A 26,287-nucleotide genomic window follows, 5' to 3' on the forward strand; every position below is an offset into this window, starting at 1 on the left:
TTCCCTGGACGTGGAAGCACTCGGGGACGTTGTAGATGGCAGAGCAGGCTGGCGTCCTCATCAGGCACAGCACAATTTGGAATTAGGCAAATGAGGGAATGAGATCTCTATCAGCAGCATGCTCAAGCCGACAGGCAGGCTACACGTATGCCAACTTGTGTGACAGGGCAAGAGAGGGCCACTCTAACTTTACCCTCTAGAGTGACTCGTTGATCCTATGGGGTCCAGCAAAGCGATGGCCCTGACTCTTGCTGAAATGTGCAACCGGCTGCACTCCACTGACGGATTCGTCTCTCCCACCGCGAGCGTGAGGAGAACGGAGCAGACGCCGTCGACAGACATCGGTCTCGACCGTGTCCGGGAGCGGAGGCCGCGCCGCCATCGGCAGAGAGGGACGTCCTCCATCGCCAGCGCGCGCCATTGCCCCCCCCCCCCGTTGGCCTCGGTGCTCCGAAAGAGCCCAACCCAGGTTTCATGGCTTGACACTGAAGTGTCGTCCCGATTTAGACCCTACTCCCCGCGTCTGCCGCGGCCTGACGTCCCGATGCTGGGTCTGCTCCCCCGCCATTGGTTCTGCAGAAGAGAGGTAATATGGATCTCCTCTCCCGGTAAACCCAGAAGAGGAGGCTTCCTGGGAAGGCTTGGCGCAGGGGGAGCGCTGGCACCGTGGAGGCTGAATGGTGGGGTCTAATCTGCTGGAGGCAGGGGTCTATTGGAGGGGCTTTACGGCAGCTTGGAGCCTGAGGGGAGAGAGCTACAAAAACAAAGCGATCTCGTTCTTCCAGTTTCAAGATTTGGGTTAGAAGGGGTGTGGAGCCAATTCAAACTGAGTGGGGCGCTAGTTTATAGACTGTGTTACATTTATAAGCCCATTGATAATGAGGCCATCCAGAGGATTTTAAATGCAAAAATCGAACAATAAATGTGTTATCCAACATGTTTCTGTGACAGTCCTTTGTTTGCCAAATGCATCTGCTTTCAAAGACCTCAATATAACAAAACCACTGATTAATTACAAAGCAGGAAAGTGATATAGAATCCTGATGGACACCAACTATTTACAGCTTACATCATACTGGTTGTTTGTCACGTATCTATTTCAGAGAATATTTAGTGTGTGAGAAAAACAGATATTTATAAACAGGTTTCAATGAAATCAGTCTTCCCAGAGGGATGATGCTCATTTCTTTGTTCGCTCTCTAGAGGAAAGGAAGTCGGTTTTTTTGGGGGTGGAGCATGGAAAGTGATTCAACACTGCCATCTGCTGGCTAACACCAAGAAATCCGTTTGGCCTCAACTGAGAGTTCTCTATTGAGTGTTGGTTAATGCTTTGTTGTGCAAACATATCAAAAGCAATTGTCCTGATTTTTGTCATCTTGGATTTGTATGCATATCAAAATGTTCACTAGGGTGAAGTAGCCTACAAAGTTATATGATGTTGAGATACAAGATCACTTTGTCACAACTTCAGTCTACCACCCTGAGTCAGCCATCCCACGGACATCTAATCCCAATGTTCCCTTTGACTGGAAAACAACCATGACTAGTACCTCCAAACAATTGCAAAGAGGAAACATTAAAGTGGGTGTAACTCTAGCCAAAGTAAGAAAATAACCCAAACCAGATGTGTTGGTTTTGTGTCACACTTCTTTGGGTTCAATAGTCAAAGTAGGCCATGACAATAATTGTGAACTTACAACATTTACTCCATGGTATGGGGAAGAGGACAAAGTAAATTGTACATTACAGATATGCAGGTATTTTCAGTTTAAACATATGTCTGCCTGTTTCCATGGACCGTCTACAAGGCCCCAAATGAATACAGTACCTTATATGACCTCTCCAGTTAGGTGCTTTCGTTTGCCATCACAGTGATGGCCACATAGGGTTGGATGGGCCTGGGTCTGAGGCAGCCTCCTCGTTGTGTCTACAGGCAAATTCTACTCATTATCATTGGTCTGGTGAGTGGGCGTATCTTAGAGTTGTTGTGTTTTTTATATTTACTGTCTGGAAATCCAAAACTCTCTTCTTTCCATCTCTCCATAAAGGCAAGGGACCTCTGTCTGTCTGTCCGTCTCACTATTATGTCGACAACCCCGCCCTGTATGAAGTTAATATGCAGCAGGTGTATTGCTCAGGACGAAGGAAGTGCAATGTCCCATGTGGAGTTGTTTGGATGAGCGGTTCTTGAATTGAGGGTGCTGTGCCAGTAAAAAGTAGTTCCGCGGGGAAGGATATGCTCCGGTCCAGTGCCATGGTCAATCCAATATAAACCAAGGTGGCCCTTACAATGCTACCAGGGGCTAGCTTTCTAGCTTGAAGATAGCATTGCTAACAGTGGAGCATAGCCCTATGAAGACAAATTAGTATACCACTTCCTTAGAACTGTGTGTAATAGCAGGGGCCTTCATGAATTAACGATGTACAGTTTGGTTTAGTTGACTGTAGGCTAAAATACATTGTGGCACTAGCAATTAGAAGTGTTCATGTCTGTCTGGCTCAAGTCTCTTAAAGGGGCCATGCCAAGAAAAATGCATTTTCATGTATGGGAAGCTGAATAGGAAAAATGTGCAACAATGTTATTGTACTGTGTTCAATATTTGCATTTAAAACAAGACAGTAGGTGTGCCATCAAAAATGCATTTTCATGTACTCTATAACACTAGCACCTGAGAATTATTTTATACTTGCACCTCATCCCATTGCTAAGGGTTAGAGACAAACCCGTCTTCTACTGGCAAACTATTCAAAATAATTGAAGGAATCCATAGTCCCATGCTGTCAACTGACACCACTGTTACCCTCTGCCGAAAATATTTTCTGAGTTTATTTGTTCAAGGAAGTAGTTTCAAGTTGCCTATTGTATGAGTAAATACATTGTATTCAGTGCATTTAAGAAAAATGTAATAAGACATCTAAGTGTCTTCATAAGGAGTTGAACGGGGAACAGGCACGCTCAGAACACCCACAGCACTGGTTGGTCTTGAATAAGGACACAATGTTAGTGTCCTTTTTTTAATTGTGTCTGTGTGTGGACACACACACACACATAATTAAAACACACACACACAAAGCAAGGAGACAAACTGTACTCAAGTTTCCAGCGCAGATAAACAACCAAACCAGAGCACAGCTGGAACACGTCAGGTTGCCACGCCCAACAGAAGCCATTCACCACTCCATCTGGGAGTAAATCACAGCCCAGCGAGCCTCAGTGGGCCAGGAGGCTGAGGGATATGTACATTTGTAAACAATCTGTCATAAATCTGGTTGACATTAACAATAGAGGCTTGGTCTGTGAGAGCTTTTTGTTTATTTAGATGAAATCAAGTACAAAAACAGTGGCATTTTGTTCTTTAGAAGGCTAAAAGTGAACAAAATACAGATGAACAAACAGTCATGGATATTTAAATGCATTATCCCACGTGAAAGACACTTGGAAGAATTAGTTTCTGCAACTTGTCTTAAGAGGCACAAGCAGTCTACAAGCAATTAAATAATGTTGGAATATCAAACCCAAACACACTGCTGGGAATCAACCTGTGTCAAACAGGCAGATCCAGAGAGAAGCCCTTAGTTACATACTGCGGTACAGACACAAATACACAGGCTGTTAAACCTGCAGCACTATGGTCTACCTGACATGGTACTGAGAGAGCCTTTTCATAAAATGACTGATGTGTTCCTGCACTTACAACACCTCCGACGATCCTGGAAAAAGATCAACTTTTCTTATAAAGACAAAATGCATGGTTAGAGGATAACGAATATCCAGGCTACATGAGTATGTTGTTCTTAAAAACGAAAAAATCTCTATGGTCATCACGCGCGGCGCAATGATAGTCTTAAGATATCCAAGTAAAATATAAGATAATAAAAAAAACAGGATAGTTAATATAGTAATTTTTAGACAGTGTAGAGAATATTGAATGAAAGTACATATACATAATTTTCTCAACCAGTTCAGAAGTGAATAAATCAATCTCAATGTACAATACCATTTTATGTCAGTGTTGACACATAGGATATGTTTACTAAAGAAAATAAGTCATATAAGAGGGTTAATACAAATGTATTCATCATTATTAACAGCCACATGAAGACTGTAGGACTTGATAGTACTCGCCCAGATTTCTTCACCTTCCACAAACATCAAAGAAGTTTGCATCCAAAGATGACCCATATTTTGAGAGAATACACTTCTGCTCACTCATAATAGACATGTTTCTTGAACAACAGAGGTGACTGACTAAGATGGGTGCCATTGATGGAATGTTCAGTGTTCATGCCTACTCAAGACGATCTTAAGCCAGGCTTTCGTTTAAGGCCAGGGCATGGTACATGAGAGAAACTCCATGTTTACATGCCAAGAAGAAATAAACCATCACACTTTCATGACTGAGGAATGTAGGCAGACACTCAGCATCTTTAGAACAGTAGTCAATCTGACAAAGGAAGGTTAGTTAAAATGGGACAGAAATCATGTTATGCTGAAAGTGAAGCAATACAGTTTGGAATAAATAAAGCCATTACTGACGACGGAAATTATCAGAGATAGTCAACTCTTAGATAGATAGGCCTGGTCTACTGATGATAAATGTATTCAGTCATGCATAAAGCTATAGCATCCCGTACCACAGAATAACCATGCAATCTAGCCTGTTAAACTGCGTTCAGACAACCTTGCCAGAGGCTGTGCTTTGTAGATGGATGCTCAAATAGATACTAATGAAAACCAGATAGAAAACATATTGAGTACAACTGTACCAGCAGTGAGTATTTCTAAAACTGTTATGGATAAAAAATAAAATCTGAGGGTAAATAGTATAGAATACTAAGGTTCGTAATAGATACCAGCTATTTGAAAACATGCGTCCATGTGAGAAGAGTACAATCCATATTACTAAGCTGCTTTTCCACCGCATGGTACGGCTCAACTTGACACGACTTGCCTTGCCTTTTATTGGTTTTCCATCGGGCAAAAGTGGTGTATAGTACCTGGCATCTGGTACTTTTTTTGGTCTCACCTCGTCGAGGTTCCAAGCAAGCTGAGTCGATACCAAAAGGTGACATGAAAACACTGCAGACTACAGATTGGTCAGAGAATGATCACTAGAATTATCACCAAATCGTTGCGCAACATGGGGCATTGTTGTCTACTGGTGTGCTGTGTTAACCCCATGTTCTAAGTTCTGCGTTAATAAAACTAGAATATTTTTCTTGACAAAAAAAAGAAAAGAAATGGCACATCCTGCACAAACCAGCCATTTTGGGGCTCTGTGTAACAAGAAGGCCCACCAAGAAGGCTTTGAACTGTTGGTTCAAAGAACTGTGGTCGCACATGGCTACCAAAGGACATTCCGACAGAGTAGGGAAAAGAAAAAAGAAAAAGAAAACAACGGAAAAGTGACTACAGGTCTATCAAGGACCATAATGGCTGGAGTGGTTCGAACAGAAAGAGTTGGAAGTGGTTCGACCAGATGGACGCTATATATGGCTATAGACCGGCGAGCAATGGGAGGTAGGTCTCGACTCGGGCCACAGCAAGTAGGCTACATTTGTTTGTTTTATTAACGTTAACTATGTACTCTGCTTGAAAGCGTTGTTTTATTTAGTTGTCTGGCTATTAGAAAGCTTCTAACAACCAAGCCTATTTTACATATTAAACGTGTGTAAAATCAACATGCTTTATGCCAACACAAAAGCAGATAACGTTAGCTAGTGCTAATGTAAATCTACCAAGTGAACCACAGTGAGCAGAATTAAAAACAAAAACACTAACATTTTAAGTCAGCTAACAAATTGTAGGTCCAGTTCAGCGAGCGCCACCGCAAAACTGAGAAAAAGAATGGGAGAACAGGACCAGAGGGGGAGGCCAGAGTCCGGATAATAACAACACACACTATCACTCTTGAACATGTTAGCTCCAATTGAAAAAGGAAAGCTGTTACCAAAACAGGCATACACATCAAGTGCATTAGACCTGATGCCTTCTTCAAGTTAGGCGAATTAAGGAGGATCAAGCATAGACAGGGCAAAGCAAACCTATGGCTTTTTGTTGTAAAAGGCTAGTGTTTTCTTTGGTTAATAAGTAAGGCAAACAGGGGGTTTGGGACAGAACGGCATACCTTCAAGAGAGGCCTCTATCAACTGATCGTTTTTGAAATCCCAATCTCTACAAGGTGGCACAGCTTATTGACGCTAAATTACATCAAGACTGCTAAACACCAAACATCAAACACTAGTCCTAGATGGGTGCTCAGCTGAGTTTGTTTTTCTTCAAAAATATAATCTTTTTTTTACCATTTTTTGATGTGACCTTATATGTGAGAGGAGAGCTTAGATCAGAGTACTGGTGATCTAAAAGGGACTGGCAGAAAACCTCAAGGTCCATTACTGAACACCCAGTGAGCACTATATTCACAATAATACATAATTTGTCTTGCATTGTTCTCAGCTCGGGGGAAGTTGTGCTAGGTGAGGAAGGATAAGGTGGTTGATGCACTCAGGGGAAGAGAGTGTGGTGGTTCACCATCCAACACCGAGGGACGCCACCTCTGCCTCCTACCCATATCAGGAGTTGGCGTCTGGGCTGGGGGGGCCTCCTCCCTTGGCCTTGATCTGGAGCCAGGTCTCCCCCAGGGCCTTGGCAAAGTGGTCATCCACAGAGCCTGTGATGGAGACGGAGTTGGAAACGGGGTCCGGCTCCTTGTAGTTCTTCCCCAGGCTGCGACGGAAGTGCTCCTCGATCACTGGGTCACAAGCTGTGTTAGCTGGGGTTGGAGAGGAGAGAGGGCGAGTTCCACCATTCAACCAAACCATTATTCTTTAGGGATAGGCATTCAGAATTAAATAACTATTCGAACATCCTATCTTAACACAACTTTTCAGGATTTTCGGTTAAATGGAATAGGAGGCAATTTTGGGGTAATTGTGTTGCAATATATCAGCAGTGTCAAAACTAATTACACCTCTTCCAAACCTTGCTGTGGGCTAACTAATAATGCGATGGCAAGCCTACCTTGGTCAGGCTGGAAAGCCCAGGAAACACTCTCCCTCACCAAGTTAAGGGGAAGCATGCCTGTGGTTGTCTTTGTTGTGATGCATGTCGCTTGGAGCTCAAAGGAGGCGATGCCAGACTGTCATGCTGGCACTTCTTTCATTCACAAGATAATGAACTTCTAATCACTTCATCGTGAACAAACAATTGTTTGATAATAGAATGTGGTTTTCTCCCTTTAAAAAGAGGGATTACTCTGTAGAGACTGTCTAGCACTGGAGAGCAGTGGTGTCAGTTATTGGCCGCAAAATGACATTTTAGCTTCCATCTATTTTAAGAGACGGGCGTTTATTGAAGACGAAGAGTCTAATGGAAAGTTAACGAGTAGCTGTGTTTTGATTTAGATTAAATTGACTACGATCAAAAAAGGCCCCCAGGAAATGTGAATACTCATGGGGCTCACAAGCCAAATACCAAGCTACTTTCAGTAAACCATTTATTCAAATAACCATGTCCATCCCTTTTAATCATGAGTATGCTGATGGAAACCTGCCAAATTACCTTTGTTCAAATGCTGATATATGAGATACATGACATGGAATATGGACAGAGTCTGACCGAACCGCTGCTAAATGTTGACCGTGGCGTAATAACCAAAGCACTTACCATTGGCTTTTCTCTGGTCGGTGGGTGGGCTGGGTGAGCAGTCATTCTTGTGACAGTGAGACAGGTTGCAGTTGCGATTGCTTGCAGGAGCACAGGTGATGACTGAAGGACGATTCTAGAAGATCACACATTAACAAATATGCCGAGTTGATACGTACAGACTACTGTAATGTAGAAGACAAGAGGCCTCAAAAACAAAATCCTCGTTGAGAATCACGTCTTCCCCTCTAAAGCTTCACACCTTCCTTGTCACTGTAGTGCCGTGTTACTCAGGCAGAGGACATGCCGGGTGTTGCCCTGGGTGACTAACCTGTTGGCGCTCCACAGAGCCAGACATGGCAGCTCTCTCATGGGTGCCCTTGGTCAGGGCCAGGGGCTGCTCCATACCGTAGCTGGGCACGGAGGCGTACAGGTGGTTGCCATGGAGACCGTTGGAGGAAGAAATATGGCGCTCCGCTGGGCTGTGGCCGAGACCCCAGGGGTCGTTGCGGTGGTCTCCGCCGGCCGGTCGACCCCTCGTATAAAAAAAGGAGGACAAGTGGGAAATTATCCCGGAGGCCTGACACACAGACCACCAACTGCTCTGTCTATTCATAGGCCACTTAAATCTGCCCGCTTTGATGTCAGGAGATCGGCTGTGCGGAGTGTTGATTAATGAGGGGACAGGGGTTCAGCACATGGATTAATCAGAGCTGTGGACATTATGTTTACTTGTGAGACAGCGTCCCTACAGCCCATTTAACCATATTCATCAAAGCACCGCCCCTGCACCGCCCCCACCAATGCAATTATTATAATAGCTAATCTATTCCCTTTAAAAAATAAATAAATAATAAGAATTTAAAAAAACATCACACGTCATTAAAACAATCATTCAACTCACAAGCATATTGTGTACAAGCAACCTCAAAACAATGACAATCTCAGCCAGCTGGCTGGTGGCATCTTGTTTTTCATCAGGCACTTACAGTTGTGCTGCAAACAATCGGCTCATTTTGGTCATATGGTCGTTGTCACAGTCAATCCGCTCCTCCACTGGTTCCTCCCCATACTTCCTTTTGCTGGGGCAGATGGCCGGAGGTCCAGTCCTCATGCCAGTCACTGAAGTGGGCATGGAAGGCATCCTGGACTCACCTGCAGGATGAGATTCATCTTAAGATGTTATAGGGATTACTCATTTACTGCAGGCTGTGATATCTACCAAGTTTACAAGCTGATCTCCTCTGGCACAAATTGACGAGGAGATTAGCAAGGTAATGTACCTGTTTATATGGATGCTTAATGGGAACATAGCTATAACGTTATGTTTTTGTCGCAAAGTCCAAAACACTGATCATAATTGTAATATCTCGCGAGGTGGGTCAAATATATAGACTAGTAGCTACACTTGTTTACCACCAAAGTCATTACTACGATGTGGTCGGCCGAGGCGGCATGCAAACTTCATATTAACCTCATTATTAATATGAACCTCACCTTCGTAGTGTAGTCTCCCGATGTTGTTGTTCATCTTGTCCAGGAACTGAGAGTTCAACAGGTCCATTCTCGTGAAAAGCATTTAAGCTTACTGGCTGATTGCTAACATGGAGTTAGCAACGTGTCAGCTAGCTTCTAGTTTCGGTCCTATTGAGGGAGAGATGGGAGAGATGATATAAACATTGAGCTAACTAGACAGTGCTAGCTAACGTTAGATGAACTACTAGAACAGGCCACAACTAAAGGTAATGTTAACCTAGCTAGTGTCTTTCTAGCTACCTCGGGTTAGCTAGGGCTAGCTTCACGTTAGTAACGTTAGGAAACCCAGCTAGCTAGCTAATAACTCATAACAAACTTTGCTAGCTAAGCTAACTCGAGTTAGCTCAAAGTTCATTTCACACGATTACGTATAACTTTACAAACACGAAACAGATAGCTAGGTCGCTTGCTAGTTAACGTGAACACATAAGGTCATTAGCACTAGATATCTAGTTAACTGGGAAGCAAACTTTTCAAAGCTATGCACAGCTAGGCTAACTAGCTAACGTCAGCTAGTATAAGAGCTAGTCTAACGTTAGCAAGCTACCGAAAATGACAACTTCGAACTTACTTCGGCTAGCTACAGTTCGTTCTAGGTTGAAGTATAGTCAGAATATCCAAATGAACGACCAGAAATGTGTATCATTTAGCTAGCTAGTTCACAAAAATCAATTCGTTCACTCCATTTATACTCGAAATGTTTCGCAAATCCTGGCTAAGACAAAGGGACGTTGCGCCACATCTCAGCCAAACAGAAGAAAACACAGCAAACTCTGGCTAGCTAGCAAGCTGGAAGTGAATCATCGACTGCGCATGCGCTCTGGGCACACTGAAGCTACTGGCGACCACCACTGCAAGAGACAAGGCAATGAGATTCACTAGCCACTAGCCAGTAGGTTCGGTCACTCCGGACAAACAAACAGAATCACGCCCACACACGCGACCGAACATATATATAAAAAAGAGCAGCCAGAAAGGACGGCAGGACCACTGGGACAGTTGCCAGGATGCATGCTGGGTGGATCCCTGGGACATGGCCAGGTGGGTCGATAAGGACTGGGAGGATCCCCCTCCCATCTACCCCTCTTTCTTCCAAGGCTGGACCTTCTTTTAGCCTTAGAATATTCTAGCTGTCATCCACTTATCCCAACACACCAGTGAGAGTGAGAGAAGCACACTCCAGTTTCCATGGAGATAGGCTTACATTCTCTGCGACAACTTACAATGTAAACTACACAAGGGTGAGGGGATAGCACTCTGACATTTAATGAACACCTTTGGGGGCAAAGCGTGAACAAATGACTCATGCTCCTGCAGAGGCAGGCATAGAATGTAGTAACACATTCACAGACAAGATCACACCTGGCAGAATTATGTTATATGAGTATATTCAAGCGAGACAAATGCATACTGTTGTTCTCTAGCAAAATTAAAGCACACACCAATATAGTGTGAAATCATATATAGTGTGCGATGTTAGATAAGGAAAGGTAAACAATATGCACTTAATTTCCAGCAGTAAATAAACAATTGCATTATGGTTCTATATTTCACCATATCATCATTGATGAAAAAAACTGAAGGCATGCAAAGTGTGCTTGTGTGATCGGAAATCCAATTATGTGTCAGGATGATGTCATTCATCAGGATGCGCAAGGCGCCAGGCCTCTCCATCATGCCTTACGCACGTTTAAAAACCTCTATAAGACCTCTATATATTACACTTACAGATCATGTTGGCCTTGTGCCATAGTAAGTACAAATAGGGTTGCAGTATTTAGCCAATAGCTATTGTAGGGATATCCTCTCAAATGCATCAAACTGACCTCAGGGGCTCTCCTCAGCAAAATCAGTAGATTTACAGGGCTCGATAAACCAGTGAGGTGCAGGAGGGGGTTAACGGCACACATCAGTGTCCCGGGAGATTGCTGCTGACGCCTGCCTCTCCTTCTGCCAGGCACCTTGTCACAAGCACTAACAGCCATTTTCTGTTTGCTCTTTCCACGGCTGTATTCAACACAGCCACAGAGGCAAGGGCAGGGGGAAAGAGCGAGAGCACGCAACAGAGAGGTAGTGGGGGGGGGGGAGCGGTAGAGGATTACCCAACGTATATATTTACAATGGAAACACCTCTCTTTTTTTTTTGCAGTGGTATGAAAAAGCGGTGATGGCCGTGAGGCAGTAAAGAATGGGGGAGGGGTGGAGGAGACACACACGTATACCACACCAGTGAGTAGGAGTGGGGAGGGGAGGGGGAGGAGAGGCAGAGCGTGAGCATCTCTTGCAGTCGTCCAGGCCAGTGGAGGCGTGTGATTGGCTGAGGGAGAGGAGAACGTCACCGGCACAGAGAGGGAGCTCTGTGGACGCTACGCCGAGCTGGGGAGAAGCACACTCACATATGCATAGAGAACTGAGCTTTCACCAGCTGCACACTGGGAACTGGCAACCTCAAACTTGCAAATTCGTCCGTCCGCGGGGTGACATCCTCAAGATTCTTCAGATCCGGCCCTCTGTGATTCGTCTGCCCTCCAGGCTGCAGCCATGAACTACCTACGCCGGCGTCTCTCTGACAGCAGCTTCATCTCCAACCTGCCCAATGGCTACATGACAGACCTCCAGAGGTCTGACCCCCCCCAGCCTCCTCCACCAGCCCCGGCCAAGTCTCCTACAGCTGGGCCTACGCCCCCCGCCACCTCCCCTAACCCGGAGAGGAAAGCCCAGCCAGTCCAGTCCACTGGGGCAGGCTTCTTCAGCTCCATCACCAACGTGGTGAAGCAGACGGCGGCCTCAGCAGGACTGGTGGAGCAGACTCCAACCACGACTACCAAGAAGTTCAAGACACTTCTGGTCATCGACGAGCCGCAGCAGGAATGGTGAGTGAAGAGTCTCTTGCTGTGCACGGCCTATAGAGGATGGCTTGAATAATTGATACGTGTTGCTTGTTATCAGTTGAAACTCATCTGCCCTCTTGACCAAGTCATTCCTGAAAGAAAATGTCAAAAGAAAATGATCTTCTGGTCGAGCTCCGTCCAAGATGTTTCAGTTAGACCTTGTGGTAAAGTGAAGGTTAAAATCTCAGGCAACAGGTCTTCCATTTGTCTGGGGGCTGGGCAGATTTGATCAGGTTACTGCTGGTGTGCCCTGATGTTGCTGCACATCAGAGCAATGACACAACCCAGAGACAGAGCACAACAGGAGGGGAGCTCAGGACAATCGAATCTCTGCAGTAATGATATTACAATCCCATTTTGGAATAGAGTTTAATGTGGACTCTGCAGTGATAGATGGGTATCCTTTACCCCAGCACATTAAGCCATGAAACAAATCTTTTTCCCGCAACTGTATTCATGTGTATTTGATCTCACTGAAGTGACTGCATTTTTATATCATATATATCACTTTATAACACCCACATGCAAGCAAATGGACCAGGATGCACTTTTGGCATATAGATCATTCAAGAAAAGGAAAGCTATACATATTCAATCAACAGGCAGTCTGAGGGGAATGCTCCTGTTTTCTCCATGAAGCAAAGACTGCAGTGCCTCCCAGTCCGCCATGAGGTTTCCCTCATCAAGGTCTGTGATAGGCTGAGGGTCACATTACCACCCTACTACCACCCCCGCAGTTAATGCAACACTGCAGCACATGGCACCACTGTGCTGCATGAGTAGATCACACGAATAATGCAGCATGTTGCAGGAGAGAGGATGGTATTCAGTGTGCCTTGCATGCCAATGCCAGTGCATCTTCAGTGAATGTTGTCTCTCTGTGGGAGGCGCGGAGATCATGGCATGAATGCTGAGTAATACATGTAAGCATATATTATGTTATTTACCCAGCAGCACGGAACTCACTGAGAGGTACAGCAGCGTACAGCATGCAGTTTGATCTTTTCTTTATTGGCAAGTAGATTTTAGGCTACTGTCGCAAATTGAGTGTTTACTTTGATAGGTGGAGATGAAACTGATTGATGATTAGTAAGCAGAACTGTAGAGTTCTGCCAAAGGTAGACTTAGATTTTTGCAACAACCTCATGCAGTAAGCTGTCTTCACAGGATTTAAAGCCAGCCTTCACTGAATGATAAATCTCTGTATTGTTAACCAGAGCGAACCATGTTCATGCTGTACATGTTACAAAAATCAAAGTGCCTTAGCCGAGCACCAGGACTGAAGGCTAGATAGGATGGCTTTATCATTACATGTTTTTTGTTTTCAAGGTTATTCAGGGTGGTGCATGAGCATATGACCCAAAACACATTCAGTGCTGATTATTATTGTCTTGGAATAAAAGAAGATCCTGCAGACATGCCTTTAGATATTTTAAAGAGTGAAGATGGCAGACAGAGGGAGAGACAGGGCCTCAGCCTGAGTGACATAGCTGTCCCTGGATGACAGGTTGACAGTGGCATATGAGTCTCCTCACAGGAAGAAGGCCCCCGGGCCTTTCTGTGCAGAGTCTGCATGTTCTACCCGTGTTCGCAAGGATTTCCCCCATAAAGAACCCAATTTGAAAAACATGCAGAAGAACAGATTGCTTCATGTTTGGTATGGCTTGGACATAAGCATTCCCCTGGCGCTTCTTTTCACTGCTCCCATGGAGGACTGTGCAAGTCATGCCAAACACCAAAAAATATTTGGATTGCGATACATTTCACAGGAGATCATACTGAGACCGGTAAGATTACACCCTGTGCTTCCCGTCTCGGAAAAGCACATATATCATAGTTTTCCCGCATTTACATACTTGTATCCCAGCGAGAGCCTGCAGAAAAACGGCAGCTAGCTCAATACTGGAACGATCAGTAAAATGATGGTCTCTACCTTTCAGATTCATGGTAGACAGACCACAAATGGGGCTGAATATCCGAAATAGCACACACTACCCCTTCAGAGTGGTGTCTTGCTCTGAAGTCGTTCCTGAACGCCACAGGCCCAGGCTGCAGGGTCTCATTAGTGAGGTCAGGGCGCCAGCTGCCGCCGGTAGCTGTTTCCCTTTCTTACTGTATGTTTTCAGTACCCAGACACGGGAAAGAACGGCTGCTCCGGTGTAGAAAAACCCTGCCTCTAGCAGAGCTCTCTATTTTTGTCTACAACCTCTCAACACCGAAGGGGGGGCTTTGCACATTGCCAAGTACATTTTTCTTTGTACAGTACATTAAAAAAAACTATCCTTTGTGTCTCGGCATAAGTGTAGTCTATTCTACACAGGATGCCGCCTGCTTTATAAATCCACAGAGTTCAGAGCTTGAGGTGTTTAGTAACTATTTTGATGGCTCTTCTGTAGAATGCTTTGAGCAGATCCACTATGGCGCAGTAACACAATAGAGGGAGGCAGAGACCAAATAAACAGTAAATTATCACACCATGTTATTTGCATGGCCTGTTTTCAATCAGCTCTTTTCATATGAACTATTTTAATCACTGATATTTCAATTCACTACCTATTTTCAAATAAATGCTTAGACCAAACCAAAAATATGATGGGCCTATATGCCGAGATACATCGAAACTAGAAAAGCCCAGTGCACTTACACATTCAACAACTGTACGGTAGCCTACATGCTGACGACGTGCATCATGGGTGGGGGTCATGGACATGGGTGGGGGTCGACTAGCCTTGTGAGACCATCCTGATCTAGCGAGCTCACATAGCTCTAACTTGCGAGATCAGGATGGTCTCACGAGGCTAGCGGTCAACAGGTTCACAGTGCATTATTGGTTTATGCCTCTACTAGTCCTATGAGTGATTAAGTTATAAGTCCCCATCCACCTTTCTACTCACTATGGGATCAGTGGCCAAAAACACTCTGTTAGACAGAGAGAGGGCAAGAGGGTTGGCTTCTGATTGCCTCATTGATTTTATAATTTGTCGTTATTCATGGTCTGGTTACACTGCAGTTTATAGTCTTAAGGACACAGTTTAAGATTGGTTCATTCACCCAAGCGTAGACATTGGCCTTTCCTTCGATACTCTGAAACAAAGCTGTAATGCCTTGCTTGCACCCTGCCCCTGTTGCCTGGGCAACGGGTGGCAGCAAAGTAGCCTATCACTTGTGGTTTTTGCTAGTAGTAACTGTTTTTGATCATCTGGCGCTTAAAATGCATTAAGGGTCCCTTTTACAGACCCTGCTACAGACCCTTGCGGTATCTTAATTGGAGAGTCTGGATTAGTGATTACTCAGAACAAAAAGCACTTGCAAGCAAAAGCAGTGCCAGGAGCAGAATAGTAGTGAAAGCTAATGTCGCTCGTCTGTAATAGCCTGGGCAACATCGCAGAGGTGAATTGCAGTGGGGCGGCTGCAGCTCAGTTGGTAGAGCGGGTCGTTCAGTGATTGAAGGGTCAGTGGTTCGAATCCCAGCTCCGACTGTCCACATGTCGAAGTGTCCTTGAGCAAGACACCTAACCCCAAATTGCTCCCAATGAGCAGGTTAGCACCTTGCATGGCAGCTACCGTGAATGTGTGTGTGAATGGGTGAATGAGAGGCCATTGTAAAGCGCTTTGAGCGCCGCTAAGGTGGAAAAGCGCTATATAAGTGCAGTCCATTTAGTAAATCTTGCAATCTCACGATCTTGCAGTCAGGATGGAGACTATGCCATATCATCCCTCCATTTCTCCATTTGGGACGTTGCATAGGCCTATCTGTAGCTAATTTAACAAGCAAGCCGACACTCCACCAGCAGAATGGCAGAAACATCTCACCGGCAATTGTTTACCATGAAAATGATGCTGATGGTGGTTGTATCGCAGTGTTTGCGTATGCCTATGGGAGGGCACACCGTGATGACGCCGCCTGCTGCTCTCAGCGCAGCGCATTTATCAGGCTGTCGTCTTGGCAGTAGACCTGGCAGCAGGTCTGACGTCCATGTTGACACTGCTGCCCCTACTACGCAGACCAGACGTGATGACATTTCACGTTTATTCCAAGATAAAATCCTCTTGTACTATCTCCAGATAGTAAGAGGATGGTGTATCGTGCTGAGAGGCAGCTCGTTCATGTCAGAGCTGGTTTTCAGCTGAACTATTTTACTTTATTGAGTTTATTTGATCAGGGCGACAGTGCATAGGCCTACCAGTCCAGTGTGATATACACGAAGCATGAATAAAAAATATTTGTGTTACGGGAAATCACAGATTCAGAGCCATAGTGAGAGAACTGCTATGGGGCACAGTCCAAGTAACCACAGTCCCCCGGAGACAGACAGCTCGTTCCTGCTGCAATCAGTCATCGTCTCCTGAAGGGCAATATCAGAAGAAGCTCCTCTCGTTTCCCGCCTTCCTGTTCTTTATCAGCTATAGCTACCTGTCTAGAGGAGCTATTTCCCTTCGGCTGTCAGACTCTTTATAGCTTTACACTTCCTCTGGTGGATCTGTAGAGGGTGTAGAATACAGCATTGGGCATTGTGGGCCTGATACAATCACTATTGTACCGGAAGTGCCTAAACTATTATAAGTAAGTCTCTTGAGAAATCACGCAGGTTGAGAGGATGTGAGTGGGAGGGGGCTCCTGTTTTGTCCGTGGAGTGCCTCTCAGTCCTCAAGGTTTACCTTGGTTGCCACTTTCTGACAGGCTGCTAGAGCTCTAGCGTTATTTCAGCCATATTTGAGATCCTCATAAACTCTGGTGTAGTTTGTAGCCCCTTGACAGAGATTTATACTGCCGTCTGGGACGTCGGCAACATTCCCTGTTGCTACGTATTTCCCGTAACACGAAGGAGTTTGCAGCACCTACCCGTCATCTCTCATTTCGGTCTGTCTCCTGATTTGATTTGTTGGAGAAACTCTATCACCCGCTGGCCTGTGGCCAAGGACAGGAGTATAAATGTGTATAAATCGTTGAGCTGTCAGGGAGGAAGCAACTCCCATCTGACAAGTGTTGAGGGCTGTTCTCGCCTCTTTCCTTCCTGCTGTACAAGTGTAAGAGACGCAGAGATAACCATCCCTCACTCACTATCAATGTGTCATTGACACTACTATTACTGCTGTGTCACTGCACCGAGGAGGTCACTCATCAAATCACTGAATAGTAAACGAAACAAACAGTTATGATAGGAAGTAGTAGTTTGATTTGTATAGCAAAGGGATTGGAAAAAAACACATTGCAATTAATGGGAATATGATCTTTGCTTTCCTTACATGTCTCGGGAAAACAGCGAGTGTGAAGTGAGCAACAATGCATTATTCAGTGTTCAGTTTGGTGCATAACACCACCATTGTACCCCAGTCTGCCTAGCTTGTCCTCGAATCACCCGTCACTCTCAGACACATCTCCCACTCGGACTTAGTAGGCTACATCTGCATCTCCAGATATTCACACAGTAGGCTATAGAAGTGGCACGTCTCTCCACGTCTCTCCAGCTGAGCCTCCTCAAGCACCAGCGATCCGCGGTGTTCAGGCCGGCGTGTTCATGTTGACATCAACAGATGTCTGCAGCTCCAGCTCCAATTTCTCATCTCGTTTTTAATTTGTTTTCCCAAGGTCCATGTTGATTTAGAAAAATGAATGATCGGCGTCCTCTTATTTGCCATCGTTCTCTCTCTCTCTCTCTCTCTCTCTCTCTCTCTCTCTCTCTCTCTCTCACACACACACACACACACACACTTTCTTTCTCCTCTCTCTCTCTCTTTCTCTCTCTCTCTCTCTCTCTCTCTCTCTCTCTCTCTCACACACACACATACACACACACACTTTCTTTCTCCTCTCTCTCTCTCTCTCTCTCTCTCTCTGAGTATATGGGTTAGTGATAATAATTTATATAAGGCAGTGAAATCACATCCATATGCACCATTAATCATCTGTAGACTGATTCACATGTCATAATCCTCGTTATTTAAAGTGTGGCCTGTTGATTTAGTGTAATGGAGGACGTCAATAAAAGCCATCCCAGTCCTAATGCATCATTGGGGGAACTGGGTTCATCTGGCTGGAGTGGCACTTACTCATCAGGGCGTCAGGCCTGTCTTTAGAGGACACGCCTCAACCTTCATCACAGTTGCACCAGTCACTGCTAATTCCAACTGGGCCCGTCATCACCACGAGAACCGTACAGATTTAAAAAGATCAAAGTACAGCATCTGTTGTTGGCAGCCTGAGGGATTTGGTACCTGATCATTCTGTTTTGAAATACACCGCAAATACTATCATACTCGTCTTGGACTTGGAGAGGAATTAAGTCATTGAACACGGTAAGGCTTACGATCAGCAGTAATCAGCATGGTCTGCGCAGATCCAAGACTGTTTCATTAGCCTTCCTTATTAGTGTAGTGGGTTCCTTCCTTATTAGTGTAGTGGGTGCGTTCCTTATTAGTGTAGTGGGTTCCTTCCTTATTAGTGTAGTGGGTTCCTTCCTTATTAGTGTAGTGGGTGCGTTCCTTATTAGTGTAGTGGGTTCCTTCCTTATTAGTGTAGTGGGTTCCTTCCTTATTAGTGTGGTGGGTTCCTTCCTTATTAGTGTAGTGGGTTCCTTCCTTATTAGTGTGGTGGGTTCCTTCCTTATTAGTGTGTTGGGTTCCTTCCTTATTAGTGTGGTGGGTTACTTCCTTATTAGTGTAGTGGGTTCCTTCCTTATTAGTTTGGTCGGTTCCTTCCTTATTAGTGTGGTGGGTTCCTTCCTTATTAGCGTAGTGGGTGCCTTCCCTATTAGTGTGGTGGGTTCCTTCCTTATTAGTGTAGTGGGTTCCTTCCTTATTAGTGTAGTGGGTTCCTTCCTTATTAGTGTGGTGGGTTCCTTCCTTATTAGTGTGGTGGGTTCCTTCCTTATTAGTGTGGTGGGTTCCTTCCTTATTAGTGTGTTGGGTTCCTTCCTTATTAGTGTGGTGGGTTACTTCCTTATTAGTGTAGTGGGTTCCTTCCTTATTAGCGTAGTGGGTTCCTTCCTTATTAGCGTAGTGGGTTCCTTCCTTATTAGTGTAGTGGGTTCCTTCCTTATTAGTGTGGTCGGTTCCTTCCTTATTAGTGTGGTGGGTTCCTTCCTTATTAGTGTGGTGGGTTTCTTCCTTATTAGTGTGGTGGGTTCCTTCCTTATTAGTGTGGTGGGTTCCTTCCTTATTCGTGTGGTGGGTTCCTTCCTTATTAGTGTGGTGGGTTCCTTCCTTATTAGTGTGGTGGGTTCCTTCCTTATTAGTGTGGTGGGTTCCTTCCTTATTAGTGTGGTGGGTTCCTTCCTTATTAGTGTGGTGGGTTGTGTAGTGCAGCCTCCATAGACGGCATGAAGCCATTTCCCAAAGCTACCCTGATCTGTTTTGTGTTTCATGTGTTGTCACTGTGGCTCTGTGAGTCATGTCTGTGGAGTTCCCGTCTGGATCTATTCACAGAGAGCTGCAGGGTTCTCCTTCCCTCAGATTCATATCGTCAAGATTAATATACGTTAATTTGATCTCACAGTCAGATCAATGCTACTCTCAAATTCAGGGCCTCTCTTCCACTCCTCTTGTGACCTCTGATGAAGCTAGCGAAACGTCAGGTCTGCCCATCGCATAGCGATTTCACTTTCCTTTATCGTTTTGATTGGTGTTTTCAGTTGTGAAGTTTGAGTGTGTGGCACTTTTTATACTTTTAACCAATAAAGTTGCCGTTTTTAAGAAAGAATATGGAGGGCCACAGCCACCATTAAGCCATCGGACACCAGGCCTTCATCCAGCCTCATCTTCAACTCAAAACTCTTAAAACCTACCAGGAACAAGAGAAAACCAACAAAAAACCTACTCTCAAATTAGATCAGCCATGAATTATTCAGCCGCCCATCGATACTAGACAGGGCGTGATGGGTTTGGCGCAGTGTGAAACAAGCAAGAATTCCTCAAGCTGTGGGTAACAGTAGTTTTCCCTGTTAGTGGACCATTCTCAGGGCCGTTTCAATTGAGCAAGCTGACCACTGAAACCTCTGTTTTTGGGTGCTTGGAAGTTTTATAGAGTTCTGTGCAATACCATTTAAGGCCATTTGCAACTCAGTGGGGGATTGCCAATTAAATTTGTAGAGCTCTTAGAAGTCTAGGGCCATTGAGAGCTTGATAGCTTCATTAGCTAAGGGCAGTACCATGGTAACACAAGACAGAAAAGCAGAACCAATGCTGAATCAGTATTAGACCCCCTGACGCCACGCCAGGGGAGTTCATTAGGCGTCACGATTGATCAAGGCTGTGGCTCGTGTCTGTACGTCGATTATATCAGGAGAGCTGAACAGACGGCCTCTCTCGTTTTCCGTCGCTCAGTTCTCTGCAGCCTGTCTGTCAGGAGGGAGCGAGGAGGCCAGTACCAGTAAACAGAGCCCAAAGTTGATCTGACGTTACACTGACGGCCAGCAGCCGACGCAAATACACCCAAATGAGCATTAAAAGGGCTCGCTGCCTACATCTGTCAAGAGAAATGTTCGGCTATTTTATGAAATTGTTAATATTGTTGCACAGAGGACAAGTGACTCACTGCGCTACATTATTGAGTCCATTATCCACCCACAATGGTTTTTATGCTAGAGGGAATATACCACAATGATGACTTCATTACGGCCATTGACACTTCATGCCCATCTGTATAGCTGGCAGAATTTGTTGGGTGAAATTGGTCTGATTCAGCAAATGTAGGTTTTGAGGATAAGCCTTGTCATTAGTTTATTACTGCCCAATCAGTGGTGGCCAAATCTGTTTGTCGCCCATCAGATTCGATCCAGACTATGTGAAACAACCTACTGTAGCAACCGCTCCACCCAAGACAATCGTGATTGGAAATACAGCGTTTTGTTCACCCTATCCCCAAATGGTAATGAATCCAGCCAGTCCTTTCTCCAGCGCTGGCACTGGGTAAACGAAGTGTGGAGATAAGTCTGGCTATGTGAGACTAGGGTGAAATGAAAGTATCCAGATGCATCTGTCTGCTCCATAAATTCCACAAAGGCTGCCTGTTAAAATTAATTGACAAGAAAAAGGAGCCTTCACATCCACTTCTTCTTCTGGGTGTCGATGTTTCACTCACCCCCTGGCTCGGGGCCGAGGGGCTATCCTTTTACCACCCAGAGCCTGGGTGAGGGGTCACCCGGGCTATATATCTGGGCACACCTCTAGGACCCATGTCACCGTTTCATCATCCACAACCGTCAGGCCATGCATTCCATTGGGTGTCCGATATATCCCATACCAAGCTCCATCTGTGCATCGGTCCGGAGGTGGTTAAGCCTCACCCACGGCGGTCTGGGTAAGTCCATCCCGGAAGGGGAAGGACCGGCGGCCGGGATGAAATCACGGAGTCTGGAGGTGTTTGCATCCCACTCCGCACGCCAGGTGTGGTCCGCCCATCCTGCCTCGCTGATGTTGAGATCTCTGCATTGCTGCAGGAGATCCCGGGTGGCACATCCACTATGCTGAGCAGCCTGGAGCATATAGAAAACTCTTCCCATTCTCTTCCCAATAGTTTATGAAATTAACGTTTGGATCATTGTGATCTTCATTAGATCTTCATGTGATCGAAACGTTAATTTAATAAACTTTTGGGACCAGTCCATTTTCTATATGCTCCGGTGTGCCAACTGTACTCTTTTTCTCAGGCCTATAAAAGTCAACCGTGTGTATTTTTATTAAAATATTGACACGTCATTTGTGCACCTCAACCTTCATTTGAAGGTTGGGGGGCACAACCGTCCTTAATCAGTAGATATTTTGCTGTCTCTTAGTGGACTGAAAAGGTTAATTGTGTTTCTCTGTTGCTCAGGGCGAAGCTGTTCAGGGGGAAGAAGGTGGATGGGGATTATGACATCAAGGTGGAACAGGTACGTCTCATTAGGATAAGCATTATTGATTTCCTTCTGGGCCGTCAGCCTCCTGCAACACGCTGGGAATCTCCGCTGGGAATCTCTGTTGGGAATCTCTGCTGGGAATGGTTACATTGTGTGCAGTCCGTAGCTAGTCTGTAATATCCGTAGCTAGTCTTGGGAATGATGGATGTGTCTGTCTGCCCCTTGTTATAGATTTCTTCTAATAATTAAGAAAAGAGTAGTCGAGAATGCCAAGGTTCATCTTTGAAAAGTCCAAGTTGGTTACCTTTATTCCAGATAAGTTACGAGTTTGCAAAGTCGGGCTCAAAGAGGAAGGAACATCCACCAAGAGCAAAGATTATCTTGAGAACAGGGTATTATAAACAGTGTGGGTGTGACCATACCTGCATATGCAAATACCTCACTAGCCAATTATAGTGAGTAGGCTAGGCCACAGCTCAAGTGAACAAAGACAGGGATCAAAGATAGTTGGGAGGAGGGGACCCCTGGGGAGGTCTCCTGCCATAAAGTTGATTAAAAGGCCTGGATATAGGGGGTCAGGGCAATAAACAAAGGGCAGCTTCTTGCTTTACACAATGTCTTGATACAGAGAATACACTAATTTGAATGTATCTATTACAATTTCTATTACACCCTCAGGCTCAATTCAATGACATCAATATCGTGGCACATGCCAATGGGACCTGCAACGTGGACATGCAAGTCCTGAGGAACGGAACCAAGGTGGTCAGGTGAGAGACACACACACACACACACACACACACACACACACAGTTCCTGTGTGTTTCTCCTTGCCTACTGTACAAATCTCTCTAACACATGCTGTTGTTTACAGGTCGTTCAAGCCTGACTTTGTCCTGGTCCGCCAGCATGCCTTCAGTATGACCCAGAACGAGGACTTCCGCAACCTGATCATCGGCCTTCAGTACGGAGGCGTCCCCAGCATCAACTCCCTGGACTCCATCTACAACCTGTGCGACAAGCCCTGGGCGGTAGGCACACCGCCAAACCGGCTAGGTGGCATGCACCGAAGTACAACCGTGAATGGGATTAGATAAGAATTTGAGGAGCCTGACTGAGGTTCATGATAACAATGTCCCCAGAGTCTTGCCGGTGTTGGTTAATAAGAGCACCGGCTGAATGACTCGTGTCTCTGTGTCCCCAGTTTGCCCAGCTGATCAGCACGTACAGGAAGCTGGGTGCGGAGAAGTTCCCTCTGATTGAGCAGACCTTTTATCCCAACTACAAGGAGATGGTAAGAACCCTAGGGACCATCGAACAGCCTCCCGCACTTTGAAAAGGGTGACGTCTTTGGAATTACAGCAGTAGAACGTAGGCAGACTCTGCAGTGAAACTCCTTCTAGGAGAATTTCCTCATTCTTTTTTTTTTGCTTTGTTGTAGCATGAAACTAAATGTAAAACAATAACTTTACCTCAGATAAATATCTTTATCCCAGGTGACCATGCCAACGTTCCCTGTCGTGGTGAAAATTGGACATGCCCACTCCGGTATTGGAAAGGTAGGAATATTTCACCGTATATTTGATGTCTGGTGTCGTCGTTTCTGTTTGGTGACGACCTGATAGTATTCCTTTCGGTACAGCTTAAACAGAATGAGAGGCTGAATAAGATTCTACATCCTTGTCCTATACTTGCCTTTTTCTGTGTGCTTCTACGGCTCTGTTCCTCTGTTGTGCCCAGGTGAAGGTGGACAACCACAGTAAGTTCCAGGACATCGCCAGCGTGGTGGCACTCACGCAAACCTACACCACCACAGAGCCCCTCATCGACTCCAAGTACGACATCCGCATCCAGAAGATTGGCAACGACTACAAAGTTTACATGTATGTATCACCGCGGTTGATTATGGTTCGGTTGGAGGATGAACTGAACATTATTAGAAAAATGTTAAGTCTATAAACCACTGTCTCCTCCCCAGGAGGACCTCAATCTCTGGGAACTGGAAGACCAACACAGGCTCAGCCATGCTGGAGCAGGTGGCTATGACTGACAGGTCAGTGCTGAACAGCGCTTCTGTGACTGTGTTCATTATGAACAGAACAAAGAAATAGAGGATAGCATAGCATCGCAGTCGGATGAAAAACACTTATCTGTAAAATGGCTGATAGTTTTCAGAATGTTGAAAAGAACATTCCTTTTGAACATAAAATCACATATGATGAGCTGTTTGGTAATAGATTTAATTGGTCCCAGGGCTGGGAGGTGTTCAGAGGTTGTAAAGTAAAAAAAAAAAAAAAAGAAATTCTAAAATGGAGTTGGCTTTTATTCATGGCTTTTGTCTGACAGTGACAATAGTTATCCTTTCATTTTGAGGAGTATTGATGAATTCAAGTTCCTGTACAGGCAACTATTCATGCACATTCTTTGAAGACCATTAGTATTAGTGACTGACGGTCCTCTCCATCTCTGTGTTCAGGTACAAGCTGTGGGTGGACACGTGCTGTGAGATCTTTGGGGGACTGGATATCTGTGCGGTCAAGGCCATCCACGGGAAAGATGGGAAAGATTACATCACCGAGGTATGACATCCATTCAGTCTGAGTAGAGAGGACTAACGATCGGTCAGGGAAGGAAAATAAAGGATGATGTGGTACTGAACAGGGGTGTGTGTGTGTGTGTGTGTGTGTGTGTGTGTGTGTGTGTGTGTGTGTGTGTGTGTGTGTGTGTGTCAGGTGGTGGGCTCGTCCATGCCTCTGGTAGGAGAGTATCAGGCAGAGGACAGGCAGCTCATTGCTGACATGGTGCTGGCTAAGATGAACCAGGAGGCGCGGAAGGCCCCGGCAAACTCCCCACCAAGACCCACCACCATACAGCCATCTCAGGTACGTAGCAGCAAACACACACTCGCACACACGCACTCACACACACGCACGCACACCTTTAAACCGTAAACTCGGACTATCATTGTTGACGTTTTTCCTTCCAGAACGGAGTGCCGAAGGAGATGGTGGCAGAGCTGACCACCAAGCCAGGTGCCGGACGCCCTCCTCAAGGTTGTCTGCAGTACATTCTCGACTGTAATGGCGTTGCAGTAGGACCAAAACCAGTCCAGGCCAACTGAGTGACCCGAAATTGGGAAGCGGGGGGGGGGGGGGGGGGGGGGAGATCTAGACGTGGGTCTGACAGAGATGGACGTTAGCTGAGCGTAAAAGGCAGAGGAGGTGGAGAGGGGGTTTTGGGAGGAGGACTGCGATCTTGGTGATGCTAGTTTGGCACTGTGGCGGTGCCAGGCCTGGGCGGGGTTTTTCCTCTATGCAGTGTCAATATGTACTGTCCACCCGTCTCCCCCTTCTGATTTGTGTGCTTGTAACAGTCGCGCCTTGTTTTTACCGTAAGTGTGGTTTTACTTTGGGGCTGTTGTTGACGATGTAATAAGCAGATTGTGCCTACACTGAGTTCAGCGCTGCTGTGTGCCACGTGTTTGATTCAGCCATTTATCATTCTTTGCCCATCCACCCCCACCCCTCTCCCCACACACACACACACATACACACGCACCCTCCCCCTCACTTTCGTCCTCCATTTTGGTGTGTACTTTTAGATATTGTTCAAACTGTGGTTTGTCGTGCAGTTTGGCGTTTGTGTATATGTCAATATGTACATGTGGGTTCGTATGACTGTAGTGGTGATTATTTTCATACATATAGCTATACTAAATAGATATTTATTTTTGTTTTGCATGATTGATACAAAGGCAGATGACAGTATGTTTTCAATGTCAGATAAATGGGATGTTAACAGTAACACTGTTATTTTATCCCTGATATCTATGGTCCCTGTGGTTTATGCATTGTGAATGTGTGATAAATGCATATTGTATAAGTTATACAGAGTAGACGTGTCCATAAACAATCATTCCTTAGCGCTAAGAGCTGGTGTTGAGTACACGCCTGTATACAGACAATTCATAGAAATCCTTTCTTTTTATAGTTTCAAAGGAAGTTATTTAAAGGCATTCTGCCACGTCATACAGTAGTTGTTGCTTCTTAAAGTCAATAATGAATCTATCGGTAGTGTTACCATAGTGAATCAAAACACCCATAGTTAGACTGACAAACTGTCCCTATGCACATGTACTGTACACCATATGAAGACCAACATATTAGGTTAGATACGAGATTTATAAGATTCCACGAGACCATTACCGTTTATCATTTTGAGCCAAAGAATAAATACTTCACTTATTATAACTCAGCACTTGGTCACACTTTTGCACAGTCCCCCAGTGTAAATAGTAGGGAGTGAGTGAAGGCAGCTGTAGTTGGACTGGGAGACTATATGTTATATTGTTAGAGTACGGCGAGAAAGAAATGTTTCAA

At 45.3% G+C, this 26,287-nt stretch overlaps 2 protein-coding genes across 3 annotated transcripts; one reads left to right on the forward strand and one right to left on the reverse strand.

The window, feature by feature from the left end:
* Window positions 1-3,309: 3,309 nt before the first annotated feature.
* vgll4a (vestigial-like family member 4a) lies at window positions 3,310-9,913 on the reverse strand. Its single transcript, XM_084445532.1, has 6 exons — window positions 9,753-9,913; window positions 9,138-9,289; window positions 8,635-8,795; window positions 7,977-8,181; window positions 7,667-7,781; window positions 3,310-6,773 (listed from the first exon to the last, which is right to left on the reverse strand). The coding sequence occupies exons 2-6, from the start codon at window positions 9,222-9,224 to the stop codon at window positions 6,574-6,576; spliced, it is 768 nt and encodes a 255-aa protein (XP_084301658.1). The 5' UTR covers window positions 9,225-9,289; window positions 9,753-9,913; the 3' UTR covers window positions 3,310-6,573.
* A 1,809-nt stretch (window positions 9,914-11,722) lies between these two features.
* On the forward strand, window positions 11,723-25,029 carry syn2a (synapsin IIa; the record flags this gene model as incomplete). Of its 2 annotated transcripts, none has more annotated exons than XM_084445528.1 (11): window positions 11,723-12,054; window positions 21,884-21,941; window positions 22,587-22,678; window positions 22,783-22,939; window positions 23,113-23,202; window positions 23,405-23,467; window positions 23,649-23,791; window positions 23,887-23,961; window positions 24,385-24,487; window positions 24,641-24,790; window positions 24,895-25,029. In XM_084445528.1, 11 exons carry the CDS (start codon window positions 11,723-11,725, stop codon window positions 25,027-25,029), a joined length of 1,398 nt encoding a protein of 465 aa, XP_084301654.1. The 2 variants fall into 2 exon arrangements, with proteins under 2 accessions (XP_084301654.1, XP_084301655.1); XM_084445529.1 differs by having other exon boundaries at window positions 24,898-25,029.
* Window positions 25,030-26,287: the final 1,258 nt, after the last annotated feature.

This window comes from Borostomias antarcticus (assembly GCF_949987555.1).
Source record: "Borostomias antarcticus genome assembly, chromosome: 11".
NCBI lineage: Eukaryota > Metazoa > Chordata > Actinopteri > Stomiiformes > Stomiidae > Borostomias > Borostomias antarcticus.